General features: G+C 50.0%; 1 protein-coding gene across 1 annotated transcript; it reads right to left on the bottom strand.

Moving 5' to 3' along the window:
* Positions 1–7,479: 7,479 nt before the first annotated feature.
* On the bottom strand, positions 7,480–16,288 carry LOC139183082 (keratin, type II cytoskeletal 3-like). The gene is made up of 9 exons (XM_070789047.1): positions 15,735–16,288; positions 13,746–13,966; positions 12,802–12,862; positions 11,926–12,021; positions 11,578–11,742; positions 10,374–10,499; positions 9,546–9,766; positions 8,579–8,613; positions 7,480–8,239 (listed from the first exon to the last, which is right to left on the bottom strand). Exons 1-9 carry the CDS (start codon positions 16,179–16,181, stop codon positions 7,920–7,922), a joined length of 1,692 nt encoding a protein of 563 aa, XP_070645148.1. The 5' UTR covers positions 16,182–16,288; the 3' UTR covers positions 7,480–7,919.
* Positions 16,289–23,792: the final 7,504 nt, after the last annotated feature.

The raw sequence follows: 23,792 nt of genomic DNA, 5'->3' as shown, positions 1-23,792 counted from the left end.
GAGATCTGGGGCAAATCTAGGGGGTGTCCAGTTGCCTTGCAACCACAGCTGGGACCAGGGTGGAGACTTCACCAGCATTATCCTGGTGGGGCAACAGTAATGATCTTCCTACAGCCTGGTTCTGCTCCCCACTGTTATCATCACCCAAATCTTGATCACAGAAAAACACGGTATTGTGGTCATTGAGTGCGAGTGAAAGCAGAGGATTCTGCCCAAGGCTGCCCACACTTTCTGGGTGCATCATGTGTCACTCCATACACTCGGGCTCCTCAAGTGCAAGACAGATGAGGTCCTGTGGCACCAAAGGTCTGTGGTTGTAGATTCATTGAGCATCTCGCAAGACTTAACATGGTCTTCTAGACCAAGAGACAAACTACCCTCAAATCTCTCTTTATTTTTCTTTCCCCATCCCAATCTCTTGTAGACCAATGCTTTTGTAAAATAGGATAAAAATGAATTACCCTTAAAGGGAGATTTCTTTTACATGCACGCATGCTCAGTCCTGTCTGACTGTTTGCAACTCCATGGACAGTAGCCTACCAGGGTCCTCTGTCCATGGAGCTTTCCAGACAGGAATACTGGGATGGGTTGTCATTTCCTTAGCCAGGGGATCTTCCAGACCCATGGATCAAACCCTCATTGACCTGCATCTTCTGCATTGACAGGTGGATTCTTTACCACTGAACCACCTTGGAAAACCAAAAGGAGATTTTCTTTAAGGTATATGAAATACAAGCCTCATTTTTTTTTTAATTTTTAGATTAAGCACACCCAAAACTGTTCCGTTGCTAAAAGGAAAAATATTTGCAATTTGTTTCTAAATGATCATTCTCATATTTTGTATGTATCTACTCTCAAACCAGTAACAAAGCACCTGTGGACCATATTTTGGAAAGCACTACCCCAGACAGGAAGTGTGGGCAAAGCTCATTCAACATACATCAGTGTCAGCCTATAAAAAAATGTGTGTTTGCCCTTTGGAACTAAATGGATGGTCACTTTCATCCAAAACTTATAACAATGACAAATAGTATTGAAGAGGAAAAGCCCTAAACATCCAGACTCAGAAAAATGACTAAATGATGGCTTGCCGTTTTGATACAATTATCTAAAATTATCATCACAGAATGATACAACATTAAATGAGGAAATACACAATGGTATCTGTGCTATGAACCCATAAAAATTAAGAATGCTGAGAAGGCAGGTTTAAAAAGTAACATAGGAAGTGAATTGGTTTATTAAAGATTGTAGGTGGATTTTTTTTTCCTATGTCCTTCTTTGTTTTTGTGCAATAAGTAAATACTTTTGCGAAAGCTGAGACTCAAGTCCCAGCTGCCAACAGCTAGAGCAAGACAAGTGCTGGGGAGCACCAGTGAGCGATATCCCAGGGCTGGGAGGGGCTCTGTGGGCAGCCTCCATGCCTTCCTAACTGCTCAGCAATTGTTTAGTGGACAGTCTCCAGTAGACTCTATGTAAAAGAGAAAGTGAGCTTAAAATTTACAGTCCACAGAGCTGGGTGGTTGCAGCACCCAGCTCTGCTCTCACTGACCTGTGATCTTAGGCAAGTCACCTCCTGTAGAACCTCAGAAACTTAAAGAAATCAGAGTATCTATTCTTCACAGAGTCAATCCCATAAGGCAAGTGAAAAAGCACACAGCACTATAATATACTAAACAAACAGATGGAGCTATTCTCGGATCCTCGCAGGTTGACCAATGGCCCCTCTTGGCCTGGACTTTCAGTGCTTAAACCAGGACAGTCCCGGTCAAGTCAGGATGGGCACCTTAGTCTGGGCACCTCAGGTCTGCACAGCCCTAGTCCTGATCCTAACCCCCTCAGGGAGCTCTTGGTAAGAAAGATAAGCCAAGCCTCAGCCCCTGGGCCCAAGAGACAGAGGAGAAAACCAGTAGACTCAGAGGAATAAAAGGGGAGTCTGATCGGGATGGGTCAGAGTGAGAGAGTGGCCTGAAGGCAAGGATTCTGAGTCAGGTCGAGGCAGAGAAAGCAAGATAAGTGAAGAAAAGATGATGGGACCCAGGTAGGAAGCAGCAGTGGTGTGGGGAAGATCCTTGGGTTGGGCATCTCAAAATCCAGCCTGCCTCTGCCCACTCCTGGTCCCATGACTTGGACACTTAGCTCCTTGAGCCTCAGTTTCCTAGTCTGCAAAATAAGGATAATCACCCTAGCTTCACAGGGTGACTCTAGTAAATAACTGAGATCAAATATGAAAACTCCACAGAGTCATACAAGTGGGTTCAGGTACCCCTGCCTGCTCACCTCCACATAGCCTTTCCTGAAAGCTCTAGACCACATGAGCCAACTTGTCACCTGCTGCAATGCTTTTTGCATCCCTCACTTTCAACTCTTATTATGAAGAATGCCCATAATTAAAGCTTTCGTGGGTGTCTCTACTGCCAACTAAACAGGAAGCTCAGGGTTATATTTACTCCCATACTGAACATGGGTACTTGGTCAACTGTGATGAAATAGAAGAGGAACCCCCAAGAAAGCAAACTTTAGAAAACCCCTTTGGTCTCTAGCTGTGACTAGCTGCCAGCATCCAGTGCCAACACCCCCGTCTAATTCCTGAGAGCAGGCTGATCCCTGCTGAGCTACTGTCACTCCCTTGAAGGGCTGAGGCAAGGGGAGCTCAGCAAATATTACTGAGTCTTTGGTGTAGGCTGAAAACCATTCTACTCCCTCAGCACAAAAGAAAACTGGCTTAAAGTTAAACAAGAGAGATTTTGCTTGTCCAGAAGACTGACCTGGGGAAACTGTTAGACGCTGGATGAGGTTTCTAGGACAAATTGCTGTCCGCAAAGAAAAACCCTTCAATTGGTTGAACAGCACAGAGTAACGGTTTCTAAACTTGCTACACATTGGAATCACCTGAGGAACTTCAAAAACCACTGATGCCTGTGTCCACCCATAATAACCGGTTCACTCATTTGTGGGGGGCGGGGGGGGGGAGGGCGGGGATAGTGTAGGCTTTGGAATTTTTAAATTCCAGGTGGTTTAAATGGGCAGACAAATTTGGGAACCATTGACCTGGAGGAAGCAGAAGGATGATTGAGAATATTGAGATTCAATTCAGTCCAAGGACAAAAGAATAATGATCAGAGCACTAATAGTCAACCTCTTACCAAGGGCTTTCAATGGACCAAGCACTGCACTGGTTCTGTAATGTGGATAATCTCATGAAATCTGTAAGTCAACGTTATAAGGGAGGTATTCTTATTCTTACCCTCACTTTACAGATGGGAAAGAGGAGACTTGGAGAGATCAAGTAGCTTATCTGAGAACTTACAGATGAAAGTGGTGGAATGGAGATTTGAACCCAAGCACCCCTACTCCAGAACCCACAGGTACTGCAGAAGAGGTGGGGTCTTTGGAGAGACAGGTTCCCCGCCTCCTCTCCACATCTCTTCTCACCTGCTGTCAGTGCTGTCCTTAAAAGGAAAGTAGGAAATCAGTTGAGGGCTCCAGCTGGCCCTGCCTGTCTCCCAGATACTAAAATCCAGGGCTGCCAAGAGGGTGAGGCCCAGGGCAGTTATCAGCTAGCAGATCACAGCTTCAGGCAGCAGTGGGAGGCAGGGTTTAAGAGAAGTTGCTGGTGTGACTTGCTGAGGCAGCCCCTGCAAAACCATCCCATCTCACCCTGCATCTCCTAGGTCCAGAGGGGGATATTATAGGACAGCAAGGAAGTGGGGCAGGACGTGAGGACAGAGGCAGGGCCCCTTAGGCAGAGAAAGGAGCAGAGGGAAAATTTCAATACCAGCCCCCGCTTGGGGAGGAAGGGAAAGATACAGTCCTAGTGTAGGTATGTGGGCCTTTAATCTAGAAATCAGAGGCTTAGGGACCCTGAGCACCAGAGGGAGGCAATAATGTGACAGGGATCAGGAAGAACAGCCCCTAGATGGATTTGAAATTCCTAGCCTGGGCTTCCCACACCCTCAGGCCAATATTCTGCCTGTGGAGTATCAGACCTAGACAGTTGACAAGACCATCAGCCCAGCACCTTAATTTTATGAGAATGAAACACAAGAAAGAAAAGGACTTGGTCAAGGCTACAGGGGAAAGTTGCTGGGATAGCTGGAACTAGAACTTGAATAGCCTCCCTCCCAATCCAAAAAACAACCAGAGGCCTAGGAGAAATTCCTGGCAGCCTCTTGGCTCCTGAAGCCTGGGAGAGATGGGATCCATGGGGAAATTGACCTTCAGTCTCCAACAGGCCCTCCTGCAGGGATGGAAAATGGAGCTAGGCATGCGAAAACACCCAGGTGTTCTCCTGATTCTGGGTTGGAGTGAGTGTTTGGGGCAGCAACTAAGGCCTCAATCTCCTCCTGAAGCCCCAAATCAGCCAGGACCCCACTTCTGACATCCTTTTGACTAGAATGCCACCCTGCCCTGGAAACTAAGGATCAGTCTTTCTTTCTCATAAAATCTAAGAAGTGTTCTTGGGCCAGAAGCCCCCACAAGGTCTCAGAGCAGCCCCATACATTCTCTTGGCCAAGGTCCAGAGATAATATTGTTCCAGGCAAATTAACTCCTCCATCCAACATTCTGGAAGTCTCGACTATGTATACACCCATTGGTAAAGCTGGCAACTTTCTCTTGTCTCTGAGGGATAAGAAGCATCTGTGCAGACATGGGCCTGAAGGGAAATAAGGCTGTTGGTTACACGTGGATTAAATTCTAAGAGAAACAGAAAGGCTCCTGCCATAAACAGGGGTTGTCTAGGCAGAGGATGCCATTATATGATGGATCAGATTGAGAGACAAGAAAGACGCAAGGTCTCAGTGCCAGGTAGTGGTGGGGTGAGGACCAGAATCCCAAGTTCTTGAGGGAAATACGGTACTTATGGGAAACTGCAGGTAGTTAGGATGGATCACACCCAGGCAGCCTGATTCCAAAGCCTGGGTCTTACCATTGTACTTACAGCTTCATGAGGCAGTTTAGGGCAGCTTCGGCATTTGGCTGCTGGAGTTTGAATTATCTCCCTCGAGAAAGTGAAGAAGAACTAAAGAGCCTCTTGATGAAAGTGAAAGAGGAGAGTGAAAAAGTTGGCTTAAAACTCAACATTCAGAAAACTAAGATCATGGCATCCAGTCCCATCACTTCATGGCAAATACATGGGGAAACGGTGGAAACAGTGGCTAACTTTATTTTTCAGGGCTCCAAAATCACTGCAGATGGTGATCGCAGCCATGAAATTAAAAGACGCTTACGCCTTGGAAGGAAAGTTATGACCAACCTAGACAGCGTATTAAAAAGCAGAGACATTACTTCGCCAACAAAGGTTCGTCTAGTCAAGGCTATGGTTTTTCCAGTGGTCATGTATGGATGGGAGAGTTGGACTATAAAGAAAGCTGAGCACCAAAGAATTGATGCTTTTGAACTCTTGTTGGAGAAGAGTTGGAGAAGACTGTTGGAGAAGACTCTTGAGAGTCCCTTGGACTGCAAGGAGATCCAACCCGTCCATCCTAAAGGAGATCAGTCCTGGGTGTTCATTGGTAGGACTGATGTTGAAGCTGAAACTCCAATACTTTTGGCCACCTCATGTGAAGAGCTGACTCATTTGAAAAGACCCTGATGCTGGGAAAGATTGAGGGCAGGAGGAGAAAGGGACGACAGAGGATGAGATGATTGGATGACATCACCGACTCGATGGACGTGGGTTTGGGTGGACTCCGGGAGTTGGTGATGGACAGGGAGGCCTGGCATGCTGTAGTTCATGGGGTCGCAAAGAGTTGGACATGACTGAGTGACTGAACTGAGATAAGTTCATTTCTCTTTCTTGCCTCCATTTCCTCATTTGTAAAGTGGAAGGAAGAACACTGCCTGCCTCTGTGAAAATTAAATGAGTTAATTTTTTAAGATCTGTTACCAGAGTGCTAGAAAATAAGAAAGCATCCATTTTCACAACTATTACAATGCTGCACAACATACACACATACCCATTAACCAAATTGTATTTTCCATCCATCTTCCCTTAACAAATGGGAAAGTCATTGTGAGCAGGAAAACATGTATCTGTGATATATTGTGGTTTTTTGTTTGGTCTTGTTTTTAAAAGAAATTCAGCTTTTTTTTTTTTTTTAGGCTACAGTGCATGGCATGTGGGATCTTAGTTCCCCAACCAGAAATCGAACCTGCATTGGAAGCTCTGAGCCTTAACCCCTGGATCACAGGGGAAGTCCCTGTGATATATTGTTAAGCCTACAAAAGATACAGGAAAGCTTTTCTTTAATCATGTACTTAAAGGAACATGGCAAATTTTTAATCTGTTTGAAACAAGTCAAAAGTATCTCTTCTGTCCTTGGGCTAAAGGTGTGTTACACTGCATCACTGCCTTGGGGGGGTGTGTACCCAACAGTGGGTTTGCTTTTGAAAGGTGAGGCTACATCCCCTTGGAGCACAGGCTGCCATGGGCAGTTGCCAGGCTTCTCTCTGTCGGCCTCAGACTATTGCAGGTAAGCTATTCACTTCAGAGCTAGAACATCCACTGTCAAAGCTGCAGTTGTACATTGTGTTTTTTTAGGCAGTGAGCATTTGGCAGCTGTGTGTTTACTTAGCAAAGAGTTTCTGGGATCACCAGGAGGTGTGCCCTCTCTTTCTGTTTATCCAACATTGTCAGTCTTCTATGCTGATGAGGATCACACTTTAAAGAGAAAGTACTCAGGCATACACTCACTTTGTCTACCTGCATGTCCCTGGTTTGAGTTGAACCTCCCAGACTCTGCAATGAACCTGTGTTCTACACAAGTCCTCCTGGGTCTGCCTTGATTCTGTGCTGTACCTGGGGTAGGGGTCAGGGGTGACCTGTCACAGGGCCATTCAAGGTCTTTGACAGTTCTCCTAACTTTATATTTGAAGGCTCCATGCTCAGATGGTAAAGAATTTGCCTTCAGTGCAGGAGACCTGGGTTCGACCCCTGGTTCAGGAAGATCACCTGGAGAAGGGAATGGAAAACCACTCCAGTATTCTTTCCTAGAGAATTCCATGGACAGAGGAGCCAGGCGGGCTACAAAAAGTTGAACACGACTGAGAGACTGACGCTTTCACTTTCACCACATCATAGCAAACATGTTAAAATACATATGCAATTTTGTGTTACAAAACACTCAAATTTTTACAATTGCTTTTTAAAATATACGACTATCAGCAACTAATTGAATTATGATGAGCTGTAATGACTGGACAATTTCAGACATTTCTGGAATGACTCAAAAGCAAGGAAATCAAATCTACAACTTTTTTTCAAGGGTAATGAAATTTTTATGAATTGAAAATCTGATCAGTGAAGAAAGTTGGTATATGTCATGCATAGCCTTCAGTGAATAAAAGACATAGCCCCTCCCGCCTGGGAACTCTTCAAGCTCAGGCCAAGCTCTGCGTGGGAAAGAGACTGCGGTGAGCCACTGGCGGTGATATCAAACCCAATGACCTTAGAATCCAGAAGGAAAAGTCTACCACTGTCTGAATAAATGCGGTTTATTGAAGATATAGAACAGAAAATTCATACATATATTGGTGCCAAGAAAGGAAAAGTACTGCTCGAGGGAAACCAAAACATCAGCAGGAGATTGGGGGGAGAGGGGCCGCCGAGAAAGGGTGGGTAGCCGGGTATGCACAGGGCTGGCTGGGGCTTTCCCATAGGACAGTGGAACGTTGGCTGGGGTGGCGAGCCCTGCGGGGCGGGGGCGGTGACACAGCCCAGCCCCTGGGCACTGCCCAGCGGCTCGGCCTTATAGGAGTAGATGGTTTTTCCCCCAGATAACCCCTCCCAGGAAATTTTGGGCCGCCATGCCAGCCGCAGAAGCTACGTAGGGAAAGGGTCCCACGGGTATATCAAAGGGCGTACAGAGCTAGAGTGTGCCGGCAAGTGAAGAGGGCTGGTGGGTCCGAGACAACGTTCAGAGTTTGTGGTGGGACCGCTGGCTCTGAGAGGAGCTTTGTGTGACCCGGACCGAGCTGCGACCGCCAACCCCGCTGACGGCGCACGAGCCCCCGGAATTGGAGACGCCCCCGCGCACAGCAGAGCCCCCGCCGGAACTGCTGTCCAAGCCCAGGCCCCCGCGGCTGGCCCTGCTGTCCCGGCCTCCGCTGCCCAGCCTCCCGCTGCCTAGACCGCCGTTTCCCAGACCCCCGCTCCCCAGGCCTCCTCGACCTCCAGCTCCTCCTCCCAGGGCGCCGCTGCCGCCACTGCTGCTGCTGGTGGTGTTGTGAACCATCTCTGCAAAGAGCATTGGGGTCAGCCAGCGTCTGGGAGGCCGGTCCAGCCCGCCCACCAGTCCCGCCCACAGTCCGGGAGCCAATCCCCTCCGCCCACCGGCTCTTCCCCTGGGTACCGCCCACTAAGGTTTGGCGGAGTCGGGTGAGGGCAGGCTTCAAGACAGCCGGGCAGGGGAGGTTGGCCTCCCCCGCCGCCACCCTACAGCCTCTTCCCAGCCTGCAAATGGTGCAGCCCACCAGCGCTGGCCCCGCAGTAACCCCCCCGCCCCCCCCACCTCGGTTTGAGAAACATTATCCCAAAGTATCCAGCCCCTTTCCTGAGAAGGAACCCGGTACTCACCGATGCTCACAGAACTCTGGCACTCCCCAGACATCCTGTTGGGGAAGATCAGACCTCCGTATTAGCATCTGTGCCGGAGCCTCCTTTCCTTAAATACACCTTGCTTAGGTCAATAACAGTGAAAGCCTTGGTCCCCCTAGCTCCTTCCTGACTGATGCTGACTGTAAGAAATAGGTGCTCAAAATGCCATGACATGCATTCCTCCTCCTGTTGGGTAAAGTTGGGCTTAAATTGTTACCCTTTCCCACTAACATCACCTTCAAGAGGATCAGAGCAGAGGGTCATTCGTGTGTCTACCCACACTCTTCCTGCTCCTCAGGGGCCTATATAGTAAATAATGTTTATATCTGTCCCTTTAAAGGCCAGAGCCCTATAACCAAGTGCCAGCCTACAGGAACCCACTCTTCAGAAACCTACTATTAAGGCCTTAAATAATAAAGAAATAACCTAGAAATAGTATTTATGCCTGTGAAAGAGAAAGTCGCTCAGTCGTGTCTGACTCTTTGTGATCCCATGGACTATACAGTCCATGGAATTCTCCAGGCCAGAATACTGGAGTGGGTAATCTATCCATTCTCCAGGGGATCTTCCAGACCCAGGAATCGAACTGGGGCCTCCTGCATTGCAGGCGGATTCTTTACCAGCTGAGCTACCAGGGAAGCCCTTATACCTGTAAGTCCTCCTCTTTTTCAGACATGTATTTTACAGCTAAAATATGAGACATGAAAGATGGGAAAACCTGCCCAAGATAAGTTTCTGGTGGTGTCACTATTGCATAGAAAGCACAGTTCTCCTGGAGGATTGGCAGCATCTCAAAACACTTAAAGGGGCAGGGGCAGGAGTTGGGTGGGGGTGGAATGGGCCCGCTGAGGGCTACCACCATCTCCAGCAGTCCACATGAGCATGCTCAGGCAGCAAAGCCACCAGACATCTCAGCCTCCTGGAAACCAGAGGGATTCCAACTAACCTGCACTCCTCGCCCTCCAGGAGGGTCCGGTAGGTGGCAATCTCAATGTCAAGGGCCAGCTTGACATTCATCAGCTCCTGGTACTCCTTCAGCAGCCGGGCCAGGTCCTCCTTGGCCTGCTGCAGGGCAGCCTTGAGGTCCTGAAGCTTGGCATTGGCATCCTTGAGGGCCACTTCCCCATGCTGCTCTGCATCAGCAATGGCTGTCTGCAGGTTGGCATTCTGGGTTGGGGGCAACCAGAAGTCCAATTTAGGTTCAAGTGGATTCACTGAGAGCCTGCCTGTATGCTTGGGGCTTACACATGGATCGCCTCATGTTGGACAAATGAGGAAACTAAAACCCAAGAAGATGAAGCCTGGGCTGCAGTCGAAATCCTAGTGCCTCAAGGAATGGGATTAACACCATCTGGCCTCAAGGACACAGGCCAGCTCAGGAGTCAGACTCCTCCTATACCTCTCTTCTCTCTCATGGTAAGAGTCTAAGCATCTCCTGAAAGCCCTCCTCCTCCAGGAAGTCTTCTTGAATTATCCAAAGAATTGTCTTTCTGTCCTAATCCATGTTGATGTGAGCTACCTTGGCTATTCCCCTAATTTGGTCTTCACACAGCTTCTTTCCCCAGCCTCCCTAATTATGTCTGAACTCAACATTTCTGGTCCACATCAGCCTCCAGTCTCCAGGCAGGCAGGATCTGGGTCCATTAGACACAGCCCAGAAGCACGCCCCGTCAATTTTAGCATGCAAGGGGCTGGGACGTGAGTGCTGAGCCCTGAGCTTACGGTGCAGGCATCAGCCCACAGTCTCAGGTGAGTGCTCCTTCCTCCTTCCCACCTGCTTCTTGACACTCTCAATCTCGGCCCGCAGCCTCTGGATCATCCGGTTGAACTCCATGATCTCACTCTTGATACTCTTCAGGTCATCCCCATGCATGCCAGCTGTGGTCTGCAACTCACCCAACTGTATCCGAAAAGAGTCACACATTCAAAAGGCCAGCAGGGCCTACTACGGTCCTCTACTCCAACCCTTCTGCATCACAAACGGGAAAACAAAAACAGAGTTAGGGCCTATGCAAGGTCACTCACTGGAGGAATCAGGTGCTCTGTCCTCTGTGTCAGGGACACGTCTTCCAGCACAGTCGCTGCTGGGATTTTTTTGAGCTTTTACTTTGCCCCAAGCCCTGTGCTTTACCTCATAGAACCTCACAGCTCCCTGATGAGGAAGGCATTATTATCCCTATCTTATGAATGGGAAAACTGAGACACAGATTGCTTGAGTACCATGACTAAACTCTCCGAGGTGTCAAGTAAGAGGGCTGGCGCATGAATGCAAACATCTCAGATGCTGGAGCCATCTCTTACCCAGCAGGCTATCCTTCTGGGGCAGAAAATTCAGAAGAGTCTGATGCTTAAGGGCTAGCTTAGGCCCCATGCAGATGTGGGGATGGGAGAAAGGTGTACAGAATTCCCCTGTCCTCTAACTTTGCTCAGTCTCCCTTGCTTTCCTCCTGCTTCCTTTCAGACACTGACTTCAACCCCTCAGTGTGATCAGATCAGAAGCAAGCATGACAGGGCCCAGTTGGGTGAGAGCAAAATAGAAGTGTCTCCAACAATAAAAGATATGCAGCCAGAGGGCTTTAGGTTAAGTATTTCTCAAGCTTGGCACTAGTGACATTTCAGACAGAGTAATTTTTTGTTTGGTGGGAGAATGGTATCTCACGCATTGTAGAATGTTTAGCAGCATCTCTGGCCTCTACCCTCCAGACTCCAGTAGCACCTCACCCCCACCCCTAGGTGTGACGTTCAAACCTGTCTTCACACATTGCCACGTGCCTCCTGGGGGAAAAGTATACCTTCCCCCCACCCCAGTTGAGAAGCCCCAGGTTAGAGCAATGTCAGAGCTCTCTGATTAGGAAGGGAGATGTCTGGTAGCAAACCAGCCTAGTAGGAGGGAGAGGAGCCACCATGCTGGAAATGCAGAGAAGAATGACTCTGGAGCAGACTCGGCCCTCCCGGGGAGACGTGATGGTGTTACCCACCTGGGACTGGTACAGAGCCTCAGCCTCAGCCTTGCTCCTCTGGGCGATGGCCTCGTACTGGGCGCGGACCTCGGCGATGATGCTGTCCAGGTCCAGGCAGCGGTTGTTGTCCATGGACAGGACCACGGACGTGTCACCTGTGTCTAACTGCATCTGGGACAGCTCCTGCAGGGCCAGGCAGACATGACCCCTCCTGAGCTCGCCAGGAGACACAAGCCACCAGCTCAGGAGGGAGGGCTCTGAACCAACTGAGGGACAGGTGAGAAGGTGTCACTTTTGTCAGAAGGACTGAGACATGAAACTTTTTCTCTAGGAGACAGGAGGCAGCGGGGTGAGGGGCAGACTTACGGCATCATAGAGGGCCTTCAAGAAGTTGATCTCATCTGTCACACTGTCCACCTTGGCCTCCAGTTCCACTTTGGTCATGTAGGCAGCATCAATGTCCTGGGAAAGAATTCAGTCATGGTCCCCTCTGACCTGTGGGCTTAGCCCAGTCCTGGGCACTGACGGAGGGAGCAGGGCAAAGGGGCCACAGGGGCCTGCCCCATTGCCCCCACCAACCGCGCCCCCCTCCGGAGCTCCCACTCAGGGGAAATGAGACGCCCATCCAGGCACAGGCAGACCTGGCCTAACATGACCAAATAGGCTGCCTTACAGGCTGGGCTGGAGGACCCTTCTCAGAAAACAGCCAAAGAGGCTGTGAGGGTGAAAAGAAGAGCAAGGGTTGGGCCAGGGCCATTACACTGAGACTGGGTGAGGAGAATTTGTGAGGAGGGTCTGGGGGAGAATCTAAATCAGCAACACTCAAAGGTTCTCTCTTTTTTTTTCCCAAAGGCTCTCTTTAAATTGCTCCTGGGAATACACTCCTGTGGTAGGGGGGAGGAATATATATACTAATATATATTCCTTCTCTTCATCCACTTTCTGATCACAACTCAAGATCTAATGGGATTCATAGACGCACAGGCCCATCAGGAGGGAGCCACATGGCAAAGTCTGGTGGACACTTTGGACCCTCCTCCCAGGAGGGGAGCAGCCAGGCCCTCAGATGCGCCTCCCAGCTTGTAGGGTGGAGGGGCTCCCTGGCTCCCTCCGTGGCCCTCCCTCCCTACATGGCCTGAAGGAGACCCTCAAAATAAGAGGACTGGACTTTTTCTCCCCTCAACCTCATAGCACCCTATTCAGCAGGGCTCTGGGGTGGGAGGTGGGGGAAAGACCCTTCACCTTCTTCAAGACAACGAAGTCATTCTCTGCCGCAGTGCGCTTGTTGATCTCCTCTTCATATCTATGAGAAAAGAGGCACTTTCTGGCCCATCTTCCCCAGGAGGTCACCATGGCCTCAGAGCACTTCACGTAAGTACCGCAGACTCAGGGCTTCTTGTCCTGCCCTTTAGCTCAAGGCCTGTGCCCTTGCAGTGCACCGCCCCCCAGGTTCAGGTGAGACCTGGTTTTTCTACAGGCTTCACTGAGCACTATGTGCGCTCAGAGGGTAGGGCCTGGAACCGGCTCTATGTTCAGCAAGTATGGTAGCCCTGTGGGCTCTTGGTAAGCACTTCTTGAATTCACGAAAACCCAGAATGGCACTACAAATGTGCCGGGTCTCATTCTGTGAATGACACGTATTAACTCATTCAGGCCTCGCTACAGTGAATAAAGACTACCACTGTCTCCATTTTACAGATGAGAAGACTGAGGCACAGAGAAGCTAAGGAGTCAGTCCAAGCTCACAGAGCTGAAAGTGGTGGAATAGACCTTGCCCAAGGCACTCGGATCCCAGAGACCGTACTCTTAACTTTAAAGTAACCTGCCTCTCCTTCAGAAGCCTATTGACAAGGGAAATACACCCCATATTTGGAGGGGAATTTGGAGTTGATGTAGTCCAGGGAGGATGGAGGATGTTGTCTGATTCTATGTGGTTTGTGAATGAACTTCAGAGTGTCTTTGAACATCCCCACCAAACTTACATGGATATACCCTTTCATTAAATTCTTAAGAGTTTCTGCCCCAAATAAACCATGAGCCATTATTTTAAAGACTGGGATCTTGAAAGTCGGAGAAGGTGGGGGTAAATCCCCCCCAGCGTGTAGCCAGCTGGAACAGAGCTGGCCCCTCCCACCCTCCAACCCACCCTGCCCCACCCCCTGCCCCAGGAACTGAGCAGCACACACCTCTTCTTGAAGTCCTCCACCATCCCCTCCATGCTCCTCAGCTCCTCATGCAGCTTGTCCTTCTCAACATGCAGACCATCCAGAAAGGCCCTGAGGCTGCTGATGTAGTTCTCGAAAAAAGGCTCCAGGTTGCGGTTGTTAGTGTTAGTGCCAGATCCCTGCTCCTGCAGGAGGCTCCACTTGGTCTCCAGGACCTTGTTCTGCTGCTCTAGGAACCGCACCTGCCATCCAATAGGAAAAGGACATCAGGGAGCAGTCTGCAGCCAACTCCAGTCTTGGTTGACTTTCCTAGAAACAAAGTTCCCAGGGATCTCCCAGTCCCTCCCGTTGGGTTGCATTTTGCCTGCTACAATAGTTCAGTACTAACCCCATGTGGATAGCAGCATCAGTGACCTACAACGGAGGCAGAGGCCTGCTGTGCAGATAAGGAAACTGAGTCCCAGAGTAACCAAGGTGACACTACAAGCTAGTAACAAACCAAAACTGAGGTTTCTTGATACCCAGACTGGATGATCTTCCCACTGTATCATTCATTCATCCATTCATTCCTCAATCAGTTAGTACTCAATAAATAGCAGGAGATTTGAAAGCCTACAGCAGGTGTAGTTTCCAGGAAGAGGTTTACAGTACATCTGGGTGCCCTGTATTAAGGTGAGAAATAGAGAAAACCACAGAGAAATGGCTCTTGGGCTGCCCTAGTCCTAGGAACAAGGGCCCAGGTGCACCGAGATGGGCCCTTGCTGCCAAGCGTGGTTAAATGTAGGACTCAGTTGCATTTAAATTGAACCACTAGCTGAAGATGTCTCAAACTTTCATTTGCTGCAAAACGTTTCTGTACACAAGCTCAAAGCCAACTGTATAAACAATGGAATAAATATCAATCAATTGACCATTCAACAAACATTTGCAAAGCACCAGGCATGTGCCATGCCTTATGCTGGCCACTCAGGACCCCAGGACCTGAGAATCCCCCTTCAAAGGTGATAAGAGATCTTGCTGAGAAGGTCTTGGATAGTTCTCCACCTTTTGTGGAGAGCAGTATTTTCACATCACTTTCTACCTCTCTGTGAATAATTTATCTGGACACCCAGGTGTCTGCCAGGAACTAGTGGGTCACTAGGCTTTGAAGAACTTCCCCTCTGCAAAGTCTGATATTCCAGTGTTAAGATCAACTTCATCTTCAGCTTTGCCCAAGCCTCTTACGTATGGTGAGAGGACCCCCAACGAGTCCCTACAAACCCTTTCTTTAAGACCTGATACTATCCCATGGTCACAAAGAGATCGCAACACCTTATACTCAGCAGTACTGCTGAAACACTCAGTTAGCAGCTGATCAAGCCTGGATACTCTCTAGTCACCACAACTGTTGTCATAGTGTCCCCACTATGACATGGAGTAGTCAGAGCACAGAAAGCCCAGTAAAACCTCGCTTCAACCTCGCCTACACACAGACACGCATATACCAAGGTCAGTGGCCTAACGTTCACAGCTCTTCACGCCGAAATCTTCCCAAGAGAATCACCCAGGAGGAGGTACCCCTTACCCTTTCCCCCCTCCCACCCCCAAAAAACACTCTGCATCCCTCTCCTTAGGCTGCGAGTAGATTAATTCATCACTCAGGTAAATATCCAGCCTTGGCAGAGTTGGTCTCTCTTTCAAAGAGGAGCAATTCACAGTCTTCCTGAGATGGAGGAGGAGTGCAGAAGGCATCAGTGAGGGACATCCATGATGGCAGCAGCCTCGGCAGCGCCAGAGGAACCGCGCAGAGCTGCGGTGACGGGGCTTGCAGGAACGGTAGTGGCTCCATCCAGTGAGGGACCCGAGATCTTTTCATTATCTACCACTCCCTTAGCCGGCCCACCCCTGAGGGATGTAGGTAGAGGATGAACCTGCAAGTCCTTCCTTGGTGGCAAAAGGAAAAGAGGAAGAGGGGGCCAAGCTCATTAGGACAAACTTCCTCACTGTCCAGCTGTCCCGAGCTGGGCTCACCTTGTCAATGAAGGAGGCAAACTTGTTGTTGAGGGTCTTGATCTGCTCCCGCTCCTGAGCCTTTACTTGCCCAATCTGGGGGTCAATCTCCACATTGAGGGGCTGCAGGAGGCTCTGGTTGACAGTCACTTCCTGGATTCCCCCAGGGAAGCCACCTGGGCCAAAGCCACCAGGGCCACCAAAGCCACGGGGTCCTCCAAAACCACCAGGACCACCAAAGCCACCAGGACCTCCAAAGCCACCAGCCCCTCCTCCAAAGCCACCAACTCCCCCTCCAAAGCCCCCGCCCATCCCTCTTCCACCACCTCCAAAACCACAGCCTCCTGAATATCCCCCACTGGTGCTCCTAAACCCTCCAGCCCGGATGCTGCCTCCAGCCAGGCTGATGGAGATCTTCTTGTTCCCCCCCAGGTTGTAGAGACTCTGGCTGCCGAAGCCTCCTCCCATCAGGGCACAGGCGGCAGACCCAGCGCCACCCCCGCCTGAGCGGGAGGCCAAGGAGGACTTGGAGGAGGTGACCCGGCTCTGGCCCGACACCACGGCTGAGTGCCCGCTGAAGCCCTGCCGGCGGCTCCCGCTGGAAGCCCTGCAGGACTGCTGGCTGTAGCCGGCCTGACGACTCATGGTGGACGGCAAGGTATTCCAAAAGGAGAGCGGACTGGGAGGTTGGCGGAAACGCGGAGACCTTCTAAAGCTCTGGGCCAGAGGTGGCGCTTATATAGGGCTGGGAGCTTGGCTGGCTGGCGGTGCCAACCAACTAATTGAGGTATTATCAGCTTTGGTTTGCCTGGCAGAAAGAGGTCAAGTCCGAAACTCAAAACACACCTTGGTAATCACTCCAAATTTCCAAATTGCTTTGTTTCCCGAGGGTTACTCATCTGAAGGAAGCTTAAGTTGGGAGAGGGGCCATCCTGCAGGGCTGGACACAGCCCTAATCCCCGAGAGACTTACCCTCCCATCCCAGGAGTGACAAGTCAGCATTTCCGTACCTCCCCTGTGTCCCCATGGCCACCCTGCCAGCCCATCAAGCCTCAGAAGTTTACAGGATGGGTTCAGAGCCTCAGTGAGGACCTAGGGGAAGAAGGGAGAAGAAGGGGGAGGGCTGGGAAGGAGAAGGAGCATGAGGAGATGGAAAATGGAAGAGTGAGAGAAGGTATAGCATCCCTCTGGGGCTCTTGCCATCCAGGCAGGAAAAGGTACACATCCGAATCACACAGCAGGATGTGTTCTTGACCGTGTGGGCCTTGGATGGAGAGCTGGTTGGGGAGCGGGGAAAATAGGGTGCAGGGTGCTCAGGCCAAGAAACAGAGGGATATAGAGTGGACTGAAAGGAAGCACAGACCACAGCCAGGGCTTCCCCGGTGGCTCAGCGGTAAAGAATCTGCCTGCAGTGCAGGAAACGCAGGAGACAGGGGGTTGATCCCTGGGTCTGGAAGCTCCCCTAGAGGAGGCATGGCAATGCACTCTGGTATTCATACCTGGAGAATCCCATGGACAAAGGAGTCTGTTGGCTATGGTCCATAGGGTCGCAAAGAGTTGGACATGACTGAAGCGCCTAAGAACACACGCACACACAGACCATAGCCGAGGACTTTGAGGAAGGCAACAGACAGGGAGGGGGGCCTGTGGGGAAAGGAAAGCTGGAGGAAGACTAATCCAGGAAGGAAGAGTGTGCAGACTACCTGGTCCAGGTCAGAGAGACCGCCAACCTTTCCTATTCCAAGCTCACATTAGAGAAATGAATCCAGGATTTCTCATTTCTCCTCTCGACTCCCCTAAGATACACCATCTACACCACCTAGGAAGCTTGAGTGGCTCCCTGGATGGCTATAAACTACATCCACCCGCAGCTGGGCAGGGTCCATTTAACTTGACTCAGACCGTAGGAAAGTGAAGGCTCTTTCCATCATCAGTTTTCTAAAACATATTTTTATTTATCATCACGATGTATACAATAGAGCTGATTACTTCCAATCACATCATGATCTTGTAGATTTTTTCCCCAATATTCTTTGCATTACTCTTTATTCCATATTAGAAACAAAAGTTTCAGATATCTTTTGACTCAGTATTCCAAGTTCTTGGGACATAGCATCAGTACTTCCCACTATCCTGTTGGGTTCTTGCCTCTTATCTCTGACTCTTTTTCCAGGGCACATTGTTGACTAAAATCCATGAATTCTACAGAAAAATCATTTAATCTGCTAATTTCCCTTTTCTTGTCACCATCAAGATTCTAAAAAAAAGAAGAATGATTGCAATTTGTAAGGTTGTTGAGAGGATGGTTATGAGAAAAGCAAACTGTCATATCACTTATCATGTGTGGTATGAATGTTTAATCAGTTACAACATTTACCTCCCATTGCCCTTCAGCAGCAAAGACCAGTCTTAATTACTCCAAGGCTGAAAGCCGACCTCCAGGTACTCCGGAAAATGTCTTACTTAAAGAGAAAGAGAAAGGAGACTTCTCTTTCCTCTTCTAATTTGGCCTCCTTTGTCCCCAGATACCTGCCCCTCCAGGAATCCCCCCTCATTTATCTGACCCAGCCCCTTTGTTTACCCCTCATCTCTGGCTGCTCAGCATATGTGCTCTCAACCAAGAGTGCGGGGTAATTGCTCCCCTACAAGCTCACTGGGAATCGAGCCAGTTTAAACCAGTGACCCATGAAACCTTAGTTCCAGGAACTCTGCTCCTGTTTCTTCAAGCACACAAAGACCCTCAAGTCAAGTGGCCTCGGACAGGGTGGCAAGTGGAGGTTCTGTATGATCGAGGTCTGCTTGGATTACAGAATTCAGTGCCTTAGACTACCGGACTTTCTACATACATGCATGCACACACACACACACACACAGGACCAAAACACAACATGTACTGTGCATTAACAGTAACCACACATACATGTGTACACACTCATAAAATCTCTCACATACACGCAGACACACGCTCTCAACACGGTTCCCTGCCCAGCAGTCTCTTCCCTATGAAGCCCTGGATGTCACAAATAGGCATTCCCTGCTTTGTCTTCTAAACCTCGTTGCCTGCCTCATTCCCTCATGGCCCTGATTATTGCCCAAAGCATCTCACTAATCTGAGAAACCAAGATACAGCAACTGGGTCCAAACAAAGGCACAGGCTGGGAGTTAGGCAGCCCAGGTCCTACCCTGACTCAGCTGCCACCCACATCTTCTCTCTGCTGCTCAGCCTCCTCTTCCAAACAAGGACGGTGGCACACCTGATCAAGGGATCCATGCAGACCCACTGAAGCCCAGGGTTCAGAGGAGGACAGGGGCAGGAGGAAGGGGCAGCAGCGGGCAGTGCCCCAGTGTCGTGGCCACCGCCATCTCAGCCCGCTGACATCCATGAAGGATAGTCCACCTAGTGAGAGTGGGGAGAGTGGCCTGGTGACTGGGTTGGGAGACGGGGCCTTTACAACACAGCACATAAGCCGCTCTCATTGCCGACCCGTGAGGTCGATCCTGACTCCAAAATCCAAATAGTGTTTTGGATTCAAGTGTGGCTGATGCCCGCATCCAAAGAGACCCTGAGAATGAATGAGGAAATGTCCCGCACCGTCTTCCTGTCTCACCTGCGTGATTTTCAGTGCTATCACAGAGAAATTCTTCAGAACGATTAGCTGATTTCCACCCCTTGGCAGCTGCCAATGCCATGGCCCAGTTTGAATATGCTGAGAAGTCAGTTTGCATTTCAAACGTCGAGAACAAAGTCCAAAGAGCTTGAAGTGGAAGTCTGGGACTCTAATGAGGGCCCAGCCCAAATCTCTTATTCCTGACAAATCCCACTCTAATCCCCCACACCCACAGACTATAAAAGCCCAGCCGCTCTCCTCTGACACCTCTTAGGGAGAGAAATGGTGTGCTACTGGCAGGGAGGTGCCACCGCTGAAAGCAGTAGGTGGGGCTTTCTAGGAGGTGAGGGCACAGGGGTCCCAGGGGAGGCACGGGGCCCTGCACCACCTCCTCTCCGTGGTCATGGCTGTGCCACCCAGGACGGCGCCCTGACCAAGGCTGCCTCTGCTCCGGGGAAGCTGGGTCCTCTCTGGGAGAACTAGGGAGGAGGAGGAGGGATTGCTCCTGCCCACAGGCAGCCCCGGCTTCTCTGGGGACCAGTGCACTCAGATGCAAGTGCTCAGGGCTAAGGACAGGCTTGGCAACACAGGGCACAGCAGCTGGGCCAAGGACAGCAGGTGGGAAAGAGCCAAAGAGGGAGAAGGAGATGGGGCTGCACCAAGATGGGGGACCCTGGGCTGGGAGGCCTGGCAGGAAGGGCGGGGTGGATGGTTCCTGGGTAGAGTTGGCCCTAAAGTCTGCAGTCGGAGGGCACGCTGCTCCACAAGGAACTGTTCCTCGACACTGAGCTTTGAGCCAAGTCTCCCCAGGGAGGGGCCAGCCCTGTGGCATCTGGAGCTCAGGAAAAAAAGTCTAAAGCCCAGCAGATGTAGTCTTGAACTTAGCTCCATCCTGAAGGAGAGGGCCAAGAGGGACAGGATGGCTTCCTCACGGTGCCCAGACTCTCCCACCCAGGAATCTGTCAGAGCGATGCCACGGGGGGCCCCTCTGGCCAGAAGCAGGAGGCCTGAGCCCCAGGCTCCAGACCCCTCTGGGCCTCCAGTTAGCCAGTCATGAAATAGAGCTGATACACCTCTGCTCTCCTGATTGAGCAGAGAGGATGGGAGGTGAGTTAAGTACAGTAAAGGGCTTTATAAACTCAAGAGCAGGAGTCCTGTGTTGACTCGGGGCATTCTAATAGTAGAAAAGCAAGTCATGAGGGTGCTGGCCGGATGGCAGACTCCATAATTAACACTCTACAGACTTCTCCCCACTTGACCCTCATTGCAATCCTATAGGGAAGATTTGTAGCTCCATTTTACAGATGAGGAAAACTGGGGCCTGGAAATTAAGTAACTTGTCCAAGACCACAAGTGCAAAGCCAAGCCTCCGACTCAGTTCTGTCCCTTCTGTCTGGAGGGACATGCCTGTGGCCCCACAGGGTGTTCTGTGTCTGTTCCTGCCCAGAGCTCAGCGCATGGAGCAAGCCCTGACTCTGAACAGTTGATGGGATTTGATCACATTCTGGAAATGGCAGGTAAAACCAGAGCATGGAATGACGAGAAGAGTCACAAAGACCACCACACACTTGTCCAGGGATGGTCCCCAGAAGGGCGCTTTGCGTTATTTCCCCCACAGAGGTGACAGTTTGTGCTGAGCTAGCCCCCTCCTTCTTGGTCAGGCCCATGGGCCAGATTTTGCAAAATGGTGGACCCCACCCTGGAGCCATGGACCACTGAGACACTAAGCAGCTCAGAGCTGCTACCGTTGCCTCCCTCATCCTCTGCCTGAGGCCCTAGTGTGAGTCTGCCCCCCTCACCCACGCCCAGCCACCACTTCCTGAGCACCTCTCTGGCCGGGCACTGTCCTGACCTCCTCTCACCCACTCTCCCTCGGTCCTAGGGATCATGAAGAGTCCTCAGACTTAAAGCCCCCTCCCCCTTCCCTTTACACCCTGATGTATCATTTAGGAGCAGCCCAGCCCCACCACAAAGCCTCATATGACCAGCCTGGCCCCTCGGCCTCTTCTGTCCTAAACCACCTGGGACGCCTGTGGCCCCTACCACATCCATAAGTCACATGAGAGCATCTTCCCTCCCTTAAACCAGTGTGAAAGCCCTTGGAGGGCAGGCCTCGTACCTGGGGCAGTCCTCTGTCCCCCAGCACCCAGCCAGCTTTGTACAACTCAGGAAGTTCTTGGTTCCCTGTAAAAGCCAAGCCACAGCCTTATAGGCATACATGCCAACACTTAACAGTATCTGACATTTGTGGAGTGTCTTCAACTTTTTAAAACCCTTTCACTTATCTGACTCGACAGACGAATGGGCAAAAGCACCACCTAGAGATACACACCCTCCTGTGACTCACAGACAAAGCACTTTCGTACAACTTGTGACCCCAAATGGAAATGACAAAAGCATTAAGCATGAACTGAGTTTGAAGACCGATGCAGTCAGGAGGTAGATTCTGTCCCAACCTACCCACTGATTCTGCTTTCTGCTAAAAGGCATGAAGATTAGAACAGGAAGTGAAGGTCGGGCACAGTGTTCGGAGGACCCAGAAAGAGTGTCCAGACTCTGTCTCCTTAAGACTTCATTCTCTCCAAGGAATCCAACATGGACCACTATCCATTCAGTCATCCCTCCAAACATCCATTCATTCTCTCAGCAATCACTGTTAAATGCCTACATATGGCTGGTCCCAGGCTACCCAATAAGGAACATAATGATATGCAAGACAGGGTCCAAGATCTGGAAAAGCTTCCAGTTGTATTGAAGGAAGGGATCAGTCATGTAAACAACTCCTTATTAGTACTTTGGGGATCAGCATTTTTGACAGCAGATCAAAAAAGTGTTATGAGTAGACAATGAATAAAGGCTATGGAAGATGTCAGAGAGAAGGTCATTTTGAGTAGGGTGTTGAGGGATGAGGAGGAGTGGGCCCAGTGGGTGGACAATAGGAGAAATATACCCCCACGTAGAGAGGAAAACATTTCAAATGCTGGTGAGGGGAGAGAGTCTGTGAGAGATCCCACATGCTTGCAGAACAGGAGACATAGAGGAGGGGGACAGGTGATAACAAAGAGCTGGATGTGTAGGTTGAAACTGATGGTAATGATCTCTGTTCTGTGCTGCAAATTTGGGACTTCAATCTGTGAACAGTGGCCCTCAGTGCTGACTGCAAATCAGACCATTAGATAGCTTTTTTTTCTTTTTTTTTTTTCTTTTTTTTTTAATTGAAGGGTAATCGCTTTACAGTATTATGTTGGTTTCGGCCAAACATCACCATGAACCAGCCATAGGTATACCTATGTACCCTCCGTCTTGACCTCCCTCCCCACCCCACCCCTCTAGGCTGTTACAGAGCCCCAGTTTGAGTTCCCTGAGTCATACAGCAAATTCCTGTTGGCTATCTATTTTAGGTATAGTAATGTATGTTTCCATGTTACTCCGTCCAAACATCCCACCCTCTCCTTCCTCCCCCCACCACCGTGTCCGTAAGTCTGCTCTCGATGTCTCTGTCTCCATTGTTGCCATGCAACTGGGCAACCTGAAAGAAATGGACAGCTTTTTAAAATCCAGATCCTCAAACTCTAGTCCTGACTTCCAGAGTTAGGATCTTAGGGAATGTGGCCCAGAAACTTGTATTTTCGTAAAGCTCCAGTTTGCTTTGATTTTGATGGACTAATTTTTACAACAAAAGGAACTTTATCAAAGGAAGAAACTTCCATGTTTTCATGAAGGCCTGGGTAACAATAAGAGAATCACCTGTTCTGTCCTCAAACCAGACACAGAGTTTCATCTAGTCCAAGAGGCTGGACCAGTCCCCTCAGCCTTTAGATACAGCTGCAAATGCTGGTGACTAAAGGCACCCAGAGCCGTTAAAAGGAGGCAGGGAGCTTGAAAACACATTGCTGAGAACAAGAAAATGCAAACCAGAGCCCCGGGCAAAATATGCATGATACATACATCTGATGGATCTCAAAAACATCCTGATGCAATGAGGAAGTCAGACACAAAAAGAATATCTGCTATATGATTCCGTTTGTATGAAATTTTAAAAGAGACAAAACCAACCTATTGTGATAGAAAGCAAGCCCAACCTGGGCCTGAGGGCTGGCGGGTGAAGGACTGCAAAGGGGCAGGAGAACATTTTGGAAGATGACCCAGATTTTGACTGTGGCGGTAGTTATCCTGGTATATACATTTATCAAAATTGATTGAAATGAATTGCTCAGATCAGATCAGATCAGATCAGTCGCTCAGTCGTATCTGACTCTTTGCGACCCCATGAATCGCAGCACGCCAGGCCTCCCTGTCCATCACCAACTCCCGGAGTTCACTCAGACTCACGTCCCTCGAGTCAGTGATGCCATCCAGCCATCTCATCCTCTGTCCTCCCCTTCTCTTCTTGCCCCCAATCCCTCCCAGCATCAGAGTCTTTTCCAATGAGTCAACTTTTCTCATGAGGTGGCCAAAGTACTGGAGTTTC

This window comes from Bos indicus, chromosome 5 (genome assembly GCF_029378745.1).
Source record: "Bos indicus isolate NIAB-ARS_2022 breed Sahiwal x Tharparkar chromosome 5, NIAB-ARS_B.indTharparkar_mat_pri_1.0, whole genome shotgun sequence".
Taxonomy (NCBI): domain Eukaryota; kingdom Metazoa; phylum Chordata; class Mammalia; order Artiodactyla; family Bovidae; genus Bos; species Bos indicus.
The sequence above is the reverse complement of the archived record's forward strand: the minus strand, read 5'-3'. Positions and strand labels throughout refer to the sequence as shown.

Bases quoted from the DNA above. Each gene is read 5' to 3' on its own strand.
- LOC139183082 (XM_070789047.1), bottom strand. From the start codon at position 16,181: ATGGGAGGAGGCTTCGGCAGCCAGAGTCTCTACAACCTGGGGGGGAAC. The intron at 10,500-11,577 runs GTGGGTAACACC...TTTCGGATACAG, and splicing joins AGGCTCTGTACCAGTCCCAG to TTGGGTGAGTTGCAGACCAC. The intron at 8,614-9,545 runs GTTAGTTGGAAT...CTTCCCCAACAG, and splicing joins CTGGAGGGCGAGGAGTGCAG to GATGTCTGGGGAGTGCCAGA.